This window comes from Saccostrea echinata, unplaced genomic scaffold (genome assembly GCF_033153115.1).
Source record: "Saccostrea echinata isolate AGI-Se365-2 ecotype Australia unplaced genomic scaffold, CSIRO_AGI_Sech_v1 ptg000051l, whole genome shotgun sequence".
Lineage (NCBI taxonomy): Eukaryota > Metazoa > Mollusca > Bivalvia > Ostreida > Ostreidae > Saccostrea > Saccostrea echinata.
Window position 1 is genome coordinate 9,382,028 of NW_026889800.1, and position 13,870 is coordinate 9,395,897.

At 34.8% G+C, this 13,870-nt stretch overlaps 2 protein-coding genes across 2 annotated transcripts in view; one reads left to right on the forward strand and one right to left on the reverse strand.

Annotated features, from left to right (window-relative positions):
* The first annotated feature begins 450 nt into the window (after positions 1-450).
* On the forward strand, positions 451-1,512 carry LOC133203559 (uncharacterized). The gene has a single exon (XM_061339328.1). The coding sequence runs from the start codon at positions 451-453 to the stop codon at positions 1,510-1,512; it is 1,062 nt and encodes a 353-aa protein (XP_061195312.1).
* Positions 1,513-9,486: 7,974 nt separating this feature from the next.
* LOC133203560 (uncharacterized) overlaps positions 9,487-13,870 on the reverse strand; it is a 43,111-nt gene continuing 38,727 nt past the window's right edge. Inside the window, exon 22 of the mRNA XM_061339329.1 lies at positions 9,487-13,856. Coding sequence (XP_061195313.1) covers positions 9,511-13,856 — 4,346 coding nt within the window. The 3' untranslated portion in view covers positions 9,487-9,510. The remainder of the gene's footprint in view (positions 13,857-13,870) is intronic.

The following is a 13,870-nucleotide window of genomic DNA, read 5'->3' on the forward strand; positions in this document are numbered from 1 at the left end:
ACCTCATTATCAGATGGCCCGTGAATATATTCTCACCAAAACATTTGCTCTCATAGTAGAGGAACTGCTCTCTCATGATTTGTTTCCTCAACAACATATTTTTGTACTTTATAAATGATCTGAAAATTTGTTGCTGCTCTATGTGTAATCTTTACAATGACAACGGCTGACTTTACGGCACAAAACATTGTTTCTTGTAGTGATTGTGATGAGCCAAGTGCATACATTTGTAAGACATGCTGCGTGAAACTTTGCGAGAATTGTGTTTCAAAACATCTAAAAAGCAAGTCAAAATTGGGACATATTTTAATGGACATTTTAGAAGGCTGTGACGATACCGATGACTGTAGGTGTCAAAGTCATCCAGAGCTTGAATGCCAAGTGTTTTGTCAGACTTGCAACCAACCCCTTTGTTTGATTTGTTCTTCCACAAAACACAAGCCACATGATATGGTAGAACTGGTAGAAGTAAAGAGGGAATTAATCCAAAAGATTGAAACTGAAAATGAAAACCTCCAAAGCTTGAGATCCATTTACCAACAAAATCTTAATGATATGAAATCACGGCTGATGTCTCTCCCAAAACATTATGAAAAACAAAGAGAAGATATCCGCAAAACTCGCGCAAGGTCGTTTTTGAAATGGAAAGAGGAAATTGATTATATTGCACTCCAGCTTCAAAGACAATTGCATGATATGGAATCTCAAGACATAACTGGGCTAAAGAAACAAGAGGAATTCTTCAAAGAGAAACTTGCCAGTATTGAAATCCTTCTGAGAGAAAACAAAGATCTAAAAGCCTCAAATAAGATTGACAAACTTGTGAGATTTAAGCCAAACTCGGACATTTTCACAGATTTACCAGCATTGCAAGAATATACCAGACCTAAGTTTCACGCGAAAACGTTTGAAGATTTTAAATTGAAGGAGCATTTCGGAGAAATTTCCGGAAGAGTATTACTAGAACATCCAGCATATAGAATACAAAATGTTAAGGAAATCAAAATTTACAAGAAAATCCTTCTGAAGCATCCTAGTGTACTGTTCAAAATCAACATGAAATCAATTTGGATCGAGGATAGTTTTGAATCTTTGACCTCGATTGTGCATTTTGGCTACAACAGAGTTTGGGTAGGAGGGAAAAGCAAATGTTTGGTTCTTGTTGACTTTAATGGAAACCTTATTGACGACATTGATATTGCTAGTTTAGGAAATTATTTGGCTCTTTCGTCGAAAGGTAATCTCTTGTTCAGCAACACCAAGGAGAACACGGTTGATGAAATTCTTTGCGACAGGACTTTGTCATCCATAATCTTCGCAAGCCCATGGGAACCAAAAGGTATGACTTGTACCTCAGCTGGAGAGCTATTTGTATGTTTGTACAAAAAAGATGATTCTAAAGTCGCCAAATACACAGACCACGGTGAACTTATTTCCGAATTTCAGTATGATAAAGAAAACCACCTTCTTTTCAACATACCTGACTGCATCGCAGTCAATGTATTACAATGATATCTGCACTACAGATCTTGGTTATTATGCTGTTGTTGTCATAAAGTCATGCGGAGAATTACGATTTACATATGATTGGAAGACACTGACCAAACAAAAGCGCGAGTTGCTTCCTTCCAGCATTGCTACGGATCGGTATGGACATATTTTGATAGCAGATTCAAATAACTCTTACTTGCATGTTATTGGTAGTGAAGGGGAATTCTTCCAATTAGTGTCACTAAAAAATAATGGTATTCAATGTCCACTCTCTATATGTGTTGCGGACAATAAATTTCTGGTAATGGGAGAAAAAACGTCTGGAAACATATATGTCATGGAGTATCTTAAAAAACAATGAAGTCCTATTTACTGATTTGATGCATGTGTCATTCCGAATTACCAGCGACATTAATTATAAACTCCGAGGAAAAAGACACTCAAGTTTACTTAGCATTGTATTGATTTGTAGATTAAATGGAGAGATTAAAAAAATCTAATAAATAGTGTTAACACATAATTTATTTGTTTGAGAGATTCTTTTTATTTATTTATTTGTTTTATTTGTATTTTACTGTATAAAATGCTTATGTTGAAAACAAGAACAAACCAAAGGTAAAAGACAAAACTTAAAGCTGAAAGTACTCACTGCTAATCCATTTCTGCAAAAAGGCCCCCTCGTGCAGTAAAACTTCTTATTATCTTCCGGAATTAAACAATATATATATATATATATATATATATATATATATATATATATATATATATATATATATATATATATATATATATATATATATATATACTAATAGCTTTACTCGATCGATGATTAACCTGGTCATTCTTCAGCTGAAATTGAAGCATCTTAAACCAGTCGGTACAATGAAACACACTAGAAGCATCCTCCATGCATCTCTGATTAATATAGGGCATAGAAGTACTTGAAAAGAAATCTGCTCCATAAACTTTAACCTGGGACGACGAGGGCATTACAAAAGCTCCCCCAACTTCGTTGAGGTGAGCTAAAAAATTAGAGAATCCTACATATTGGTCATTCGAGAGCTTACTTTTAGAATGTGTTTATGCCATCTCCATGCGATAGGACAGTCTGTTATTAAATGCAAAGTAACTTTTCATCCATTCATAATAGAGACCTGGCCTAGAGACCATAAGCTGAGAACAGACTTAAGTCAAAATTTTGATTTTGAATATCTTAAGTTTTATTCAACATACATACTTAAAATTTGCAGGTTTGTAAAATATTCCAATGTAAACCTATGATGAAAATTTTGTTCCATTATCAAAATTATTTCATAAGTTATATTAACTTGAAATTTTGACTTAAGTCTGTTCTCAGTTTATGGTCTTGGGACCTGATATTTTGACATTTTACAAGAGTCTCCATTCTTTAAACACAATGAAGGTCAAGGTCATATTTTGAGGTTCTAATATTGTGACCCATCTACCGATTCTTTCAATTTTTTGCACTGAATATTTTTTTTAAATCGCCAGAATATCTGAAACTGTCGGTTCAATGTTCCCCATTTTGACACATTTTAATATGGGTTCCATTTCAATCATTCTGCTGATTTTTTTTTCCCGTAGAAATTGAATTCTAACTATTTACATGTGAATTTTCATTCCTGGGTAATGTATGTTCTTTTTTTTCCATCATATTTCACTTAAATATACCGGTTTAAATATAATTTATCGAAATTTTGTAACAGAAAGGTTGTATAAATATATAAAAAGCATAACACACAAATTTGCAGTAGATTGACAATTTTTTTAAATGTATTTTCTAAAGTGCAATGTCCGATTTCACAATCTTCTTACAAAGGTCTGATAGGCTACATTTCAAAATTACATGCAAGTGGGCAAGAAATGTGCGGATGAATTTCTTTCAAATTACATATAAAGAGAGATTTTGGATCCTAGAACAAAATTCAAAAAAATTGAATTTGAGGAAAAATTTTGCCTATCTATTGTGTACTACCTTGAATGTCGTATGATCTTTTTCAGCTTGTCAAGGAATTTTTCCTGGTAGTGCCCCCCCCCCCCCCCCAAAAAAAAGATGTTGGTAATCTGTTACAGTTGTTAAGGTTTTGCCAAAGGTCAACATGTCCAAAAATTTATTTTTACAATAGCTCCAAAACTATGTGGTTTATAAAGTTAAAACTTTTACAGTGTATGAATATATCATTGATTAACAGATGGAAAGTATCTCTTGATAACAAATACTTAAAAAAAAAAAATTATCGAGAAAAATTCTTTTAAAAAAATGCATATATTTTTTAAAAAAATACACCTAATTAATTCCGTACTTTTAGTGAAAGCCATCATTGCAGAAATAATATATGTTTATCAATGAAGGGTAAGTTGGACTTCGATAGCCTCTGGAAAGATGTTTTCCCTGTTTATTTTGTCCAAATGTTAAGATTTGAAACCGAAAGTTCATTGCAAATGGCGGATTTTATAAGGGTCTTGTCTTTATACATGTCATGCTTTCAATAACAGCCTTTCAGAGACCATTCACGTCCAAGTTGCCCTTCATTGATAAACATATATTATTTCTTCAATGATGGTTTTCTCTAAAAGTACAGAATTAAGCAGGTGTATTTTTTTTAAAAATATGCAATTTTTTTTTTTCTCAAAAAATATTTTTTTACATATTTTTTTTCAAGTGATACTTTCTATCTGTTAATCAATGATATATTTATAAACTGTAAAAGTTTTAACTTTATACCTCACATAGTGTTTGAACTATTGTAAAAATAAATTTTTGGACATCTTGACCTTTGGCAAAACCTTAATCTTTACGTTTTACCTGATGTGTTCCATATCAATTTTCTGACATTGTTCACAGACCACAACGCCCGCGTGGCGCAGTGGTTACAGCGTCTGCTCTAGAGTCGCGAAGTAAGGAGTTGATCCTTACGTCGCGGGTTCGAATCCCACTGTGGGACGTGGAGACCGGTCCTTCGGATGAGACCGTATAAACCGAGGTCCCGTGTCGCAGTAGGTGCTGGCACGATAAAGATCCCTCACTGCTCAATGGCCGTAAGTGCCGAGCATAGGACAAAATTTGCAGCTCTCCACCGGCAAGTGGTGGCGTCTCCATACGAGTGAAAAATTCTCGAGAGGGACGTTAAACAAAATACAAACAAACACAGACCACAAACTGACAAGACTTGTATAATGGTTTTACAATTCTTTTTACTTCTTTTGACAGTAGTTTTAATATCTTTTACTAATGAGACTAGCCTAAATTACTTGAAATTTTTATTATAATACCCTTTTGCAAAACGTACGTCACAAAATTCTACATATTTTTTTTTAAAAGATTATAAACATCTTATCTGTATCCCTGCCCCTTTAAAAAGGTAAAAGGTTCAGGAAAAGGACCAACGGATGGTTGTCAAGAGCAACGCTCAAACTCAAGTATACTTATATTTGCATTTTAACCTGATTTACAAATGTGAAGGCTTCACATCTTATGATGAGTAGATCAATCAACACAGACTTAACCGTAACAGCTTAAAACTGCTCAACAGAAACAGTCGGAAACACGCACCAAATTAAAAGTCAAATACATTTTTAAACTAAATTTTAATGATTGCAACAAAGAAAAAAGTAATGTATACATAAAACTGACAGCGTAATAAACACTTTCCGTGCTCAAGCCAGGAGCTGTCCAAATTGATACTTCATTTATCTGGAATGACAGCACTAACAAAGATTGGCAAAAGTTTATACTTCATCAAACAGATTGTAAAAATACATCGTTAAAGCTTATTTGTTTGACCTACAACATGTAATTCAGAGGGAAAAAAACGAATATCCTACATATGCAACATTAAAACCAAAGAAGATGGGCGTGTTTGGCGTGTGATCTGCAGGAATAAGGCGTACGAAACATTTATAGTTTAAATGTCTACGATTTGGTCGACTGACCACAGCTGGACATACAGTACTTTACAAAGTTACGCACATGGGAAAATATTACATTTAGTTTGAAATACTTTGTCAAATTTAATATATAAGTCCGCTTATCTTAATAATTACTCCATGTAAAACTTAGTAACGCTTCACATAAATACTAAATATACCCATAGGGTATTGTTAAATGCAATTACAAGTACATGAATATATTAAAGAATCAGTAGGTCGGAAGAATTGCTTTCGCTTTCGGTGCAACAGAACCAGAATTTATCTATTTGAAAATAAATCAGTACATAAAATTAAACTGACAAAAGAATTGTTTGCACTAAAAAAAGATATTAACGCTCCATGCGAGGATCGAACCAAAAAATACTCCTTTTCATTGCACTGGACGGGTAACGAATACTACTGAGCTATCACCGCTACATACACCTTATGGTTTTTAAAGCGACAATGAAGCACCGCATTTACGCGGTGGATTTCTTTTTGGAAAAAGTTCATTTTTTATCGTCTCTGGGTCTTCTCTCCATTTTTTACAAATGTTTGTTAGTTTCTTTGAAATAACGTATCAAAATCATGGAGAGATGACCCAGAGATAGCAAATTTTTAGAAAAATGTGTTTAAAAATGTAACATTTTGTACCAAATGACTCATCTAGCCAATTTTCAAGTTCTTTTTTAGCAAATCAAAATACAATATCGGGAAAATATGTCCCTTTCCTATTTCACAGGAACCTGATACATCAAAGGAATGCTAAAATTTCACGTGACAGATCAATGAAAATTTCACTTTTCAAGTGCGCCCAGCTTCCTGCTGAATGCCAATCAAAAGCGCCCTCGTTCTTTCTTCTCTTTTTTTGCAAGTAAATGTTCCTTTAAAAATTATATGCACTTTAAAATTTCTCATTTCATTTAATAACAGTTTTATTAAACTTTGTTCAAGTTAATTTTTTTAATAAATGCAGGAACTTAGAACCAAAGCCTTATTAAAAAAAAATTAATATATCAAACACTTTAATTTGAAACTTTCAAAATGTTATATTCATTAAAAATATTTATCAACCACGGCACTGTGTAGAGATCATGGCCGTAGGAACCGGGAGGGGGGGGGGGCACGGGGGGCCGTGCCCCCCCCCCCAATAATTTTGCCGATGTATATAAGTACTATAGAAAACATGGCTACTACATGCTTGTGCCCCCTCAATAATAACGTCTGATGACCTTTCAAGGAATTTTGGTAGTTGATAGTGCCCCCCCCCCCAACTGAAAATGTATGGTTGTGCCCCCTCAGAGTGAATTTGCTTCCTACGGGCCTGGAGATATATCCAATATTAGATTAGTTGACAAAAAGGTGGCCTCTAGAAAATACAGAAATGTTGAAAGACAAACATAAATAACCAAAATAAGTAAATAAATTTAAAACAAGAGGCCCAAGGGCCTTGAATTGCTCTTCTGATAAACTGTACAACCTATCACTTCTATCTGAAGCCTCTAAGTATCCTGTATATTTAGATAAACACTTGAAATTCCAATTAACACTCTGAGAACCAAAGATGATTCTAAGCCAACTAGTACCTGAGGGTTGGTCAGGTGACCTACTTATCACCTGTCATTCTCTGAGGACCCATCAACTAAGTTTGATGATTCTAAGCCAATTAATACCTTAAATATTTTTTAAAATTATGACCATAAAATTTTTTAGTAGGTCAAAGTGACCTAATTTTCAGTTGCTGTACTCCAAGAACCAAAGATGCATCAACTGACAAAGTTTGAGGATTCTAAGCCAATTAGTACCTGAAATACTTAATTAAAGCCATAAATTTTCAAAAGTAGGTAATTGTGACCTATTTTTCAATTGTTGTACTCCGAGGACCCAAGATGCATCAACTGACAAAGTTTAATGATTCTAAGCCAATTAGTACCTGAAATATTTAATTAAAGCCATAAATTTTCAAAAGTAGGTCATGATGACCTACTTTTCAGTCAACCTACTCTGAGGACCCAAGATGCATCAACTGACAAATTTTGATGATTCTAAGCCAAATAGTACCCGAAATTATTAAATACAGCCATAAAATTTCAAAAGTACGTCATCGTGACCTAATTTTCAGTTGTTGTACTCCACGGACCCAATATGCATCAACTGACAAATTTTGATCATTCTAAGCCAAATAGTACCCGAAATTATTAAATACAGCCATAAAATTTCAAAAGTACGTCATCGTGACCTAATTTTCAGTTGTCGTACTCCACAGACCCAAGATGCATCAACTGACAAAGTTTGATGATTCTAAGCCAATAAGTACTTGAAATATTTAATTAAAGCCATAAATTTTCAAAAGTAGGTAATTGTGACCTACTTTTCAGTTGTTGTACTCCGAGGACCCAAGATGCATTAACTGACAAAGTTTGATGATTCTAAGCCAATTAGTACCTGAAATATTTAATTAAAGCCATAAGTTTTCAAAAGTAGGTCACGGTGACCTACTTTTCAGTTGACCTACTCCGAAGACCCAAGATGCATCAACTGACAAAGTTTGATGATTCTAAGCCAATTAGTACTTGAAAATAATTATAGTTATATAAATTGAAAAGTAGTCACGGTGACCTAATTTTCAGTTGACATTTTTTAAGGACCCAAGATGCATCAACTTACAAAGTTTTATGATCACAGGCTTTAAAATGTCCAAATTATGCCTCTAAAACACTTTGAAATCGAATGCCTGCAAAGTTCAAAAAGTAGGTCACTGTGACCTACTTTTTAATAAATATGTTTAATGGCCCCAAGATGCATCATCTTATAAGATTTAATGATTCTAAACCTCTCCATATTCGAATTAATGACCTTAATTGTTTTAAAAAAGATTAGCCATAAAATTAAAAAAAGTAGGTCAAGGTGACCTACATTTTAGTTGACATACTTCGAGGACCAAAGATACATCAACTGACAAAGTTTGATGATCATAGGCCTTAAATTGTTCAAAATATGCCTCTAAATCATTTTGAAAAAGAATGGCAGCAAAAATTTAAAAAGTAGGTCACGGTGACCTAATTTTGAGTCAACGTGATATGAGGTCCTTAGATGCATCAACTGACAACATTTGATGATCCTAGTCCTTATAGTAAGCGAAATATCAACATTTTAATAAAATGTAATTTTTGGTCAACTTTGAAGTGACCTTGAGACCACACCCTTTGCCCCAGGGTAAATCCCTGTGCAAATTTTAATCTACAACATATCCTCATCCTTTTGTGTAAGTTTGGTGATAATCTGCCCAGTGGTTCTTGAGAAGAAGATTTTTTAGCAACCAGTACTTTTGTTTCTATTTTCCTAATTATCTCCCCTTGTTAAAGGGTCACAACCCTAGTTTTAGTATAAAAGGGAGCCCTTGGGCCAAGGATACCCTGTGACAAATTTGACAATAATTGGTCAAGGGGTTCTTGAGTTATGGCCCATATTCTAAAAAGTTTACGCACACTGCACAAATGGCCATAGCATTAGCTCTTTGAGCCTTTGGCTCAGAAGAGCTAAAAAAAAAAGAATGAGCTGGTCAAATGATATGGCACTTGTTAAACCGCCAAATACCCCCTACTACTATACTACTTCACACACAAAAAAATCAAAAACAAGAAATTCCATTGCACAGTTTGCACCAATTTACATGTCATGATAAAAATAGACGCCTCTACCTTACACGTTTGTAACATTATGCATTTAAAATGATATGATGAATTCACGAGATTCTGTGATTTGTTATCGAGACAGGCTTTAGTGACAAAATATACGTATTGTTCAGGACTGTTAAGATACACAATCATACACTCGACATAAAAAAGTCCTCAAATTACATTCATGGTTGTCTTTCTCTAGAAAAAGGCATACATAAACCAGGCCACTTCTTCGCTAATATTACATTCAACAATTAGCCATTTTCAAAGTCAACAACATAAAAATTTTACTATACACTACTTAACTTTACTAGAAACAATGCTAAATTCAAACATGAACATTGGTATGAGTTTACTGAGAAATGAAGAGATGAAGTACACAGACTTCTTTAGACATCTGTAAACCTGACTAGTCTGTTTGATTGTCGCTGTGATTTCGGTCACTGAAAGACATGGGCTTCACATGCCCCACTGGAATTCTTCCTGAACATAATCCATCTTTTCTAGTCATAAAATCCTTTTGAACACTCTCATGGCCTTGGTATAAATTCTCAGATACGTTATTCGTTTGCTTTTTGGTTTTTACTTTTCTACTTTTTGTCTGCTTGTGGTCTTTATTCTTTCTCTGATTATTTATCTTTTGCGAGTCTGTACTTGACTCACAATGTAAAGCCATATTTACTGATGAATTAACATAATCAGGCAGGTAGGATTTCTGAGCAGAGGACCTGGGAAAATCATGAGTAGGTATTAATGAGCTAGATGAAGAACAAGAATATGGCAATCTCACTGGATGATTTAAATGACTTGGAGCCATATTTCCTGTATATGAAGGGAAGCTGGGAGATACACAAGTACTCTTTGCACAATCAATTTCTGCTACCTTTCTTTGAGTAAAGGAAGATATTGGTGGCAATAAAGGTGACTGTTCCTTCTGAAGAAAATCTGGAGTGGTTCTCTCATTTTCAATAACTGTAGTTCTTTCTGGTGTGACATTTCTGTTGAATAAAATTTGAGACGGTCTTTGAGTCAGAGAAGGATAATGTACTGGCGATTGTGCAACATTCCTGCTTCCAAACATCGGTAACGATCCAAGAATAGGACTTTGAAAACGCGACTCAGCTCTTCCAGAATTATTCATTCTTCTAAAAGCTTCAAACTTATCATTTGTGAGCTCAAATGCAGGTGCAGGTGAAAATGCAGAAAGTGACTGTATCGGCATAAATGGATTTACTTGAGGTACAACTGAAATATTTGGAAATGGCAAAAGGGGAAGTGTTGGTAATGTACTAGAGATGTTTGAGAATGGTTGAAATTGAGGAATAGCATACAGCAGGGGTATGGGGTTCAAAGGGACTTGCTGTGAAGGTAGCATGGCACATTGCTGACTAGGTAAAGAAATGTTTGAAAGCATAAGTTGGTTCATTAATGGCACTGAACACAAACTTGGAGATGGGCAACGCACAGGGATTGGTAAAGGAGTATCTTTATTTTCCACAATAAGAGGCTTTACTAGACTTTGATTTCTGATTTTTGATGTTTTACTCCTAGTTTCTTCTTTGATTTCTAAAGGGGTGTTAGAATTGATGGATGACTTTGTAAGAGAACCTGTTGTGTTATACAACCTTGAGGATTTCTCTGGTGTATTATGCCAAATTGATTCCAGAATTTTTTCTGAATGGCTTTTATGAAGTGAATCCACCCTGTTCTCCATTTTCTGTGGGACTGAAATCAGACAATCAATACTTCCATTTTTATGACTGGTTCTTAAGTACTCTGACACGACTAATTTTGACATGTCATCTCCTCTGGTAGACAATTCATTCTCACTATCTACAGAATCAGAGATGTAGTCAGTTTCAGTTGATGAGGTGTGGTCCGATTCTGAATCATCTTCTATGGTTATTACGCTTTCATTTAATGTCTCCTCTGTTTCATCATTAATTACGAGACGATTTTCACAATCTTCATCATCAGAATTGAAATTGTTGTTATTTAAGTTAGATGCTTTGGTTTCAGGAACATTTACACAACTTCTTTGAATCATGCCACCCTCTTCAGAAAATGTTCCTTTGCATTCAATTGGATGTAACATCTTGGGTTCTCCATTCTCAATACTGATAGTGTTGTTTGGTTGCAATAAATTGATAGAATTCACGAAACTCTCATCAGTACCAATTTCTACAACATTTCCAACTGGAACATCATTAATGTCCAAAATTCCAGATGACAACATGGCCTCCTCCAGTGGGTCGAGTAGTCCTGTTAAACATTTGACTTTAGCTAAGCAAAGCTGGTCATCACATAAACCACATTCACTGCTGGAAAATTTTAGCATTCTCATTTGATCTGACTTTTCTACATCCATTTCTTGGTAAATATCATGGTCAGTTTCACCAATTACAGACATAATATCCTCAAATTGTTGTTCTGCATCAAATGAACTATCTGCTTCTCTGGGATTTTCAATATCATAATTTAACTCCATCTTTTTATCTACTAATACTGTATTTGGCGCATGATCTACTTGCTTCTTTTCTTCATCAAAAGTTGTTTTACTTGTTTCATTGTTAGACACAATGTCCAGAGTATTTTGAACAGTAGCAGGAAAATGTAAACCACTATCATCCTTTTTCTCCAGCTTAACCTCATCATATTTTTCCATTTTTTCTTCTGCTTCCAAAACTTTATCACTTCCAACTCCATCATGACAACAATCACTTGCTTGAGTATTATTACTAAGAGAAACATTTTGATCCTGTGGAAAATCAGTAGATGAATTGTAACTTTCACCTCCACTGCTTTGATCATAAGCTCCAATCAATAAACTCAGGCCATCCCCTTTTTCATTGTAACTCTCAGAGAGTACACTTATATTTGCCAAATCTTGAATGTTGTTAGAACTGCCAGAGGAACCAGGTTGAGAAAAAATCGTTATCTTATTTGGAGTACTTGTAATATTAAACATTGAAGAATTGGTTTCAGACTCCCTATTAACTTTTGAATCTGAATTTAAGTATTCTTTATCTTGTTCTAGTTTTTCTTCACTTCTAGAATTGTCAGCATTGTTTCTTACATTTGCTGTGAATAATCTGGACTTTTCTTCCGACCCATCTCTACTGTTAACTATTTCTTTAACATTTTCAAGAATGTTGGTCTCTGCATCCTCAATAGGTAAACTGTCCATTTCTGTTGTGTGTAAATTGGAAGGAACAGGGTTTTCAGACTCATCTCCACTGTCAACCATATTTTTAACATTTTCAAGCATGTTGTTCTCAGCATGCCCATTACATACATTGTTGATTTCTGTTTTACTGTCTCTAATGTGTACATTTGAAGAAGCAAGTTTTTCACAATAAGTATACTTGTTCTCATTCTCTGTTTCAGTGAACATACAAGTGTGTTCTTCAGTTTTAGACGTTTCAGAAGCTGATTTTGCAGGGTTTGTGGATACTGACAATGGCAATGCTAAAACACTGTTCACCATTTCTTCCTTTCTGGATTCATTTTTTAGATCACCCTCTATTTGACTCTGGCCATTTTCTTCCTTTGCTGGCTTTGTTGTAGGTTCACCCTCTCCTTGATTCTGACCATTTTCTCCCTTTTCTGTAGGTTCATCCTCTCTTTGATTCTGACTATTTTCTCCCTTTTCTGGTTTTGCTGTAGGTTCACCCTCTATTTGACTCTGGCCATTTTCTCCCTTTGCTGGTTTTGCTGTAGGTTCAACCTCTATTTGATTCTGACCATTTTCTCCCTTTTCTGGCTTTGCTGGAAGTTCATCCTCATTAACTCTATTGTCACAGTCGCTCAGATTTTCAGTAATACAATTGTCTTCACAATTTCCAAAGTCCTTTCCTTTTGGATCATATTTTTCAGAAATTGGTGGCACTTTCTCCTCAATCTTTTTAAAGTCATCTGGAGATTTAAATTTCACTGGACTAATAGCAACACATTCTTTGACTTCCATTGTGTCATTTGTATACCCCCCATCCTTGCTTAGTACTTCTTTTTCATTACCCACACTACTTTTATTTTTGCACCAGAAGGTATTTCCTTTTACACCCAGTAGATGAATAACAGGGATGTACTGGTCATTTTCCTTGTTCTGTTTAGAAATGGCTTCGTCTTCCGAGATACTCATATCCTGAACATCTGATACTGTTCTGTTCAGACTGGTATTAAGGTCTGTTGTCCTACTCTGATTTCCTCTAGAATTCTCTGAACAAGCCTCAGAATCATTTATATCAGGATAAATTCTTTCTTCTACATTGTGTGCATTGGTTTGTTCAGTGGTGTATTTTATACATAGCATATCAAATTTCTCTTTTGAATCAATAGTTATATCATGGTCTATGTCTACACTACAATTTGCACTACTTTCACAAATTTGTTTAAAATCTGCATCTTTTTTCCCTACGTCAATGGGAACTTCCCCAACATCAGTGGGAATATCTGTGTCTTTTTCCTCCACAACAGTTGGAACATCTGCAGTATTTTCCCCCACATCAATGAGAACATCTGCTGTGTTTTCCCTTGCATCAGCAGGAACTTCAGATATTACATCTAATTCTTCTATATCTGGAGCTTCATCAATCACAATCCAGTCGTTAAAACCCTCCATTTCTGTCTCCCCCTCATCATCCGGGGCTTCATTATATGAATTTACAAAGTTAACCCTAAAATTTTCACTGTCATTATCTTCCACTTCCATGGTTTCACTTTTAATCTCCAACATGGTTGAATTCAGTTTTTCCTCTGGAAAGAACAAA

Bases quoted from the DNA above. Each gene is read 5' to 3' on its own strand.
- LOC133203559 (XM_061339328.1), top strand. From the start codon at position 451: ATGGTAGAACTGGTAGAAGTAAAGAGGGAATTAATCCAAAAGATTGAA.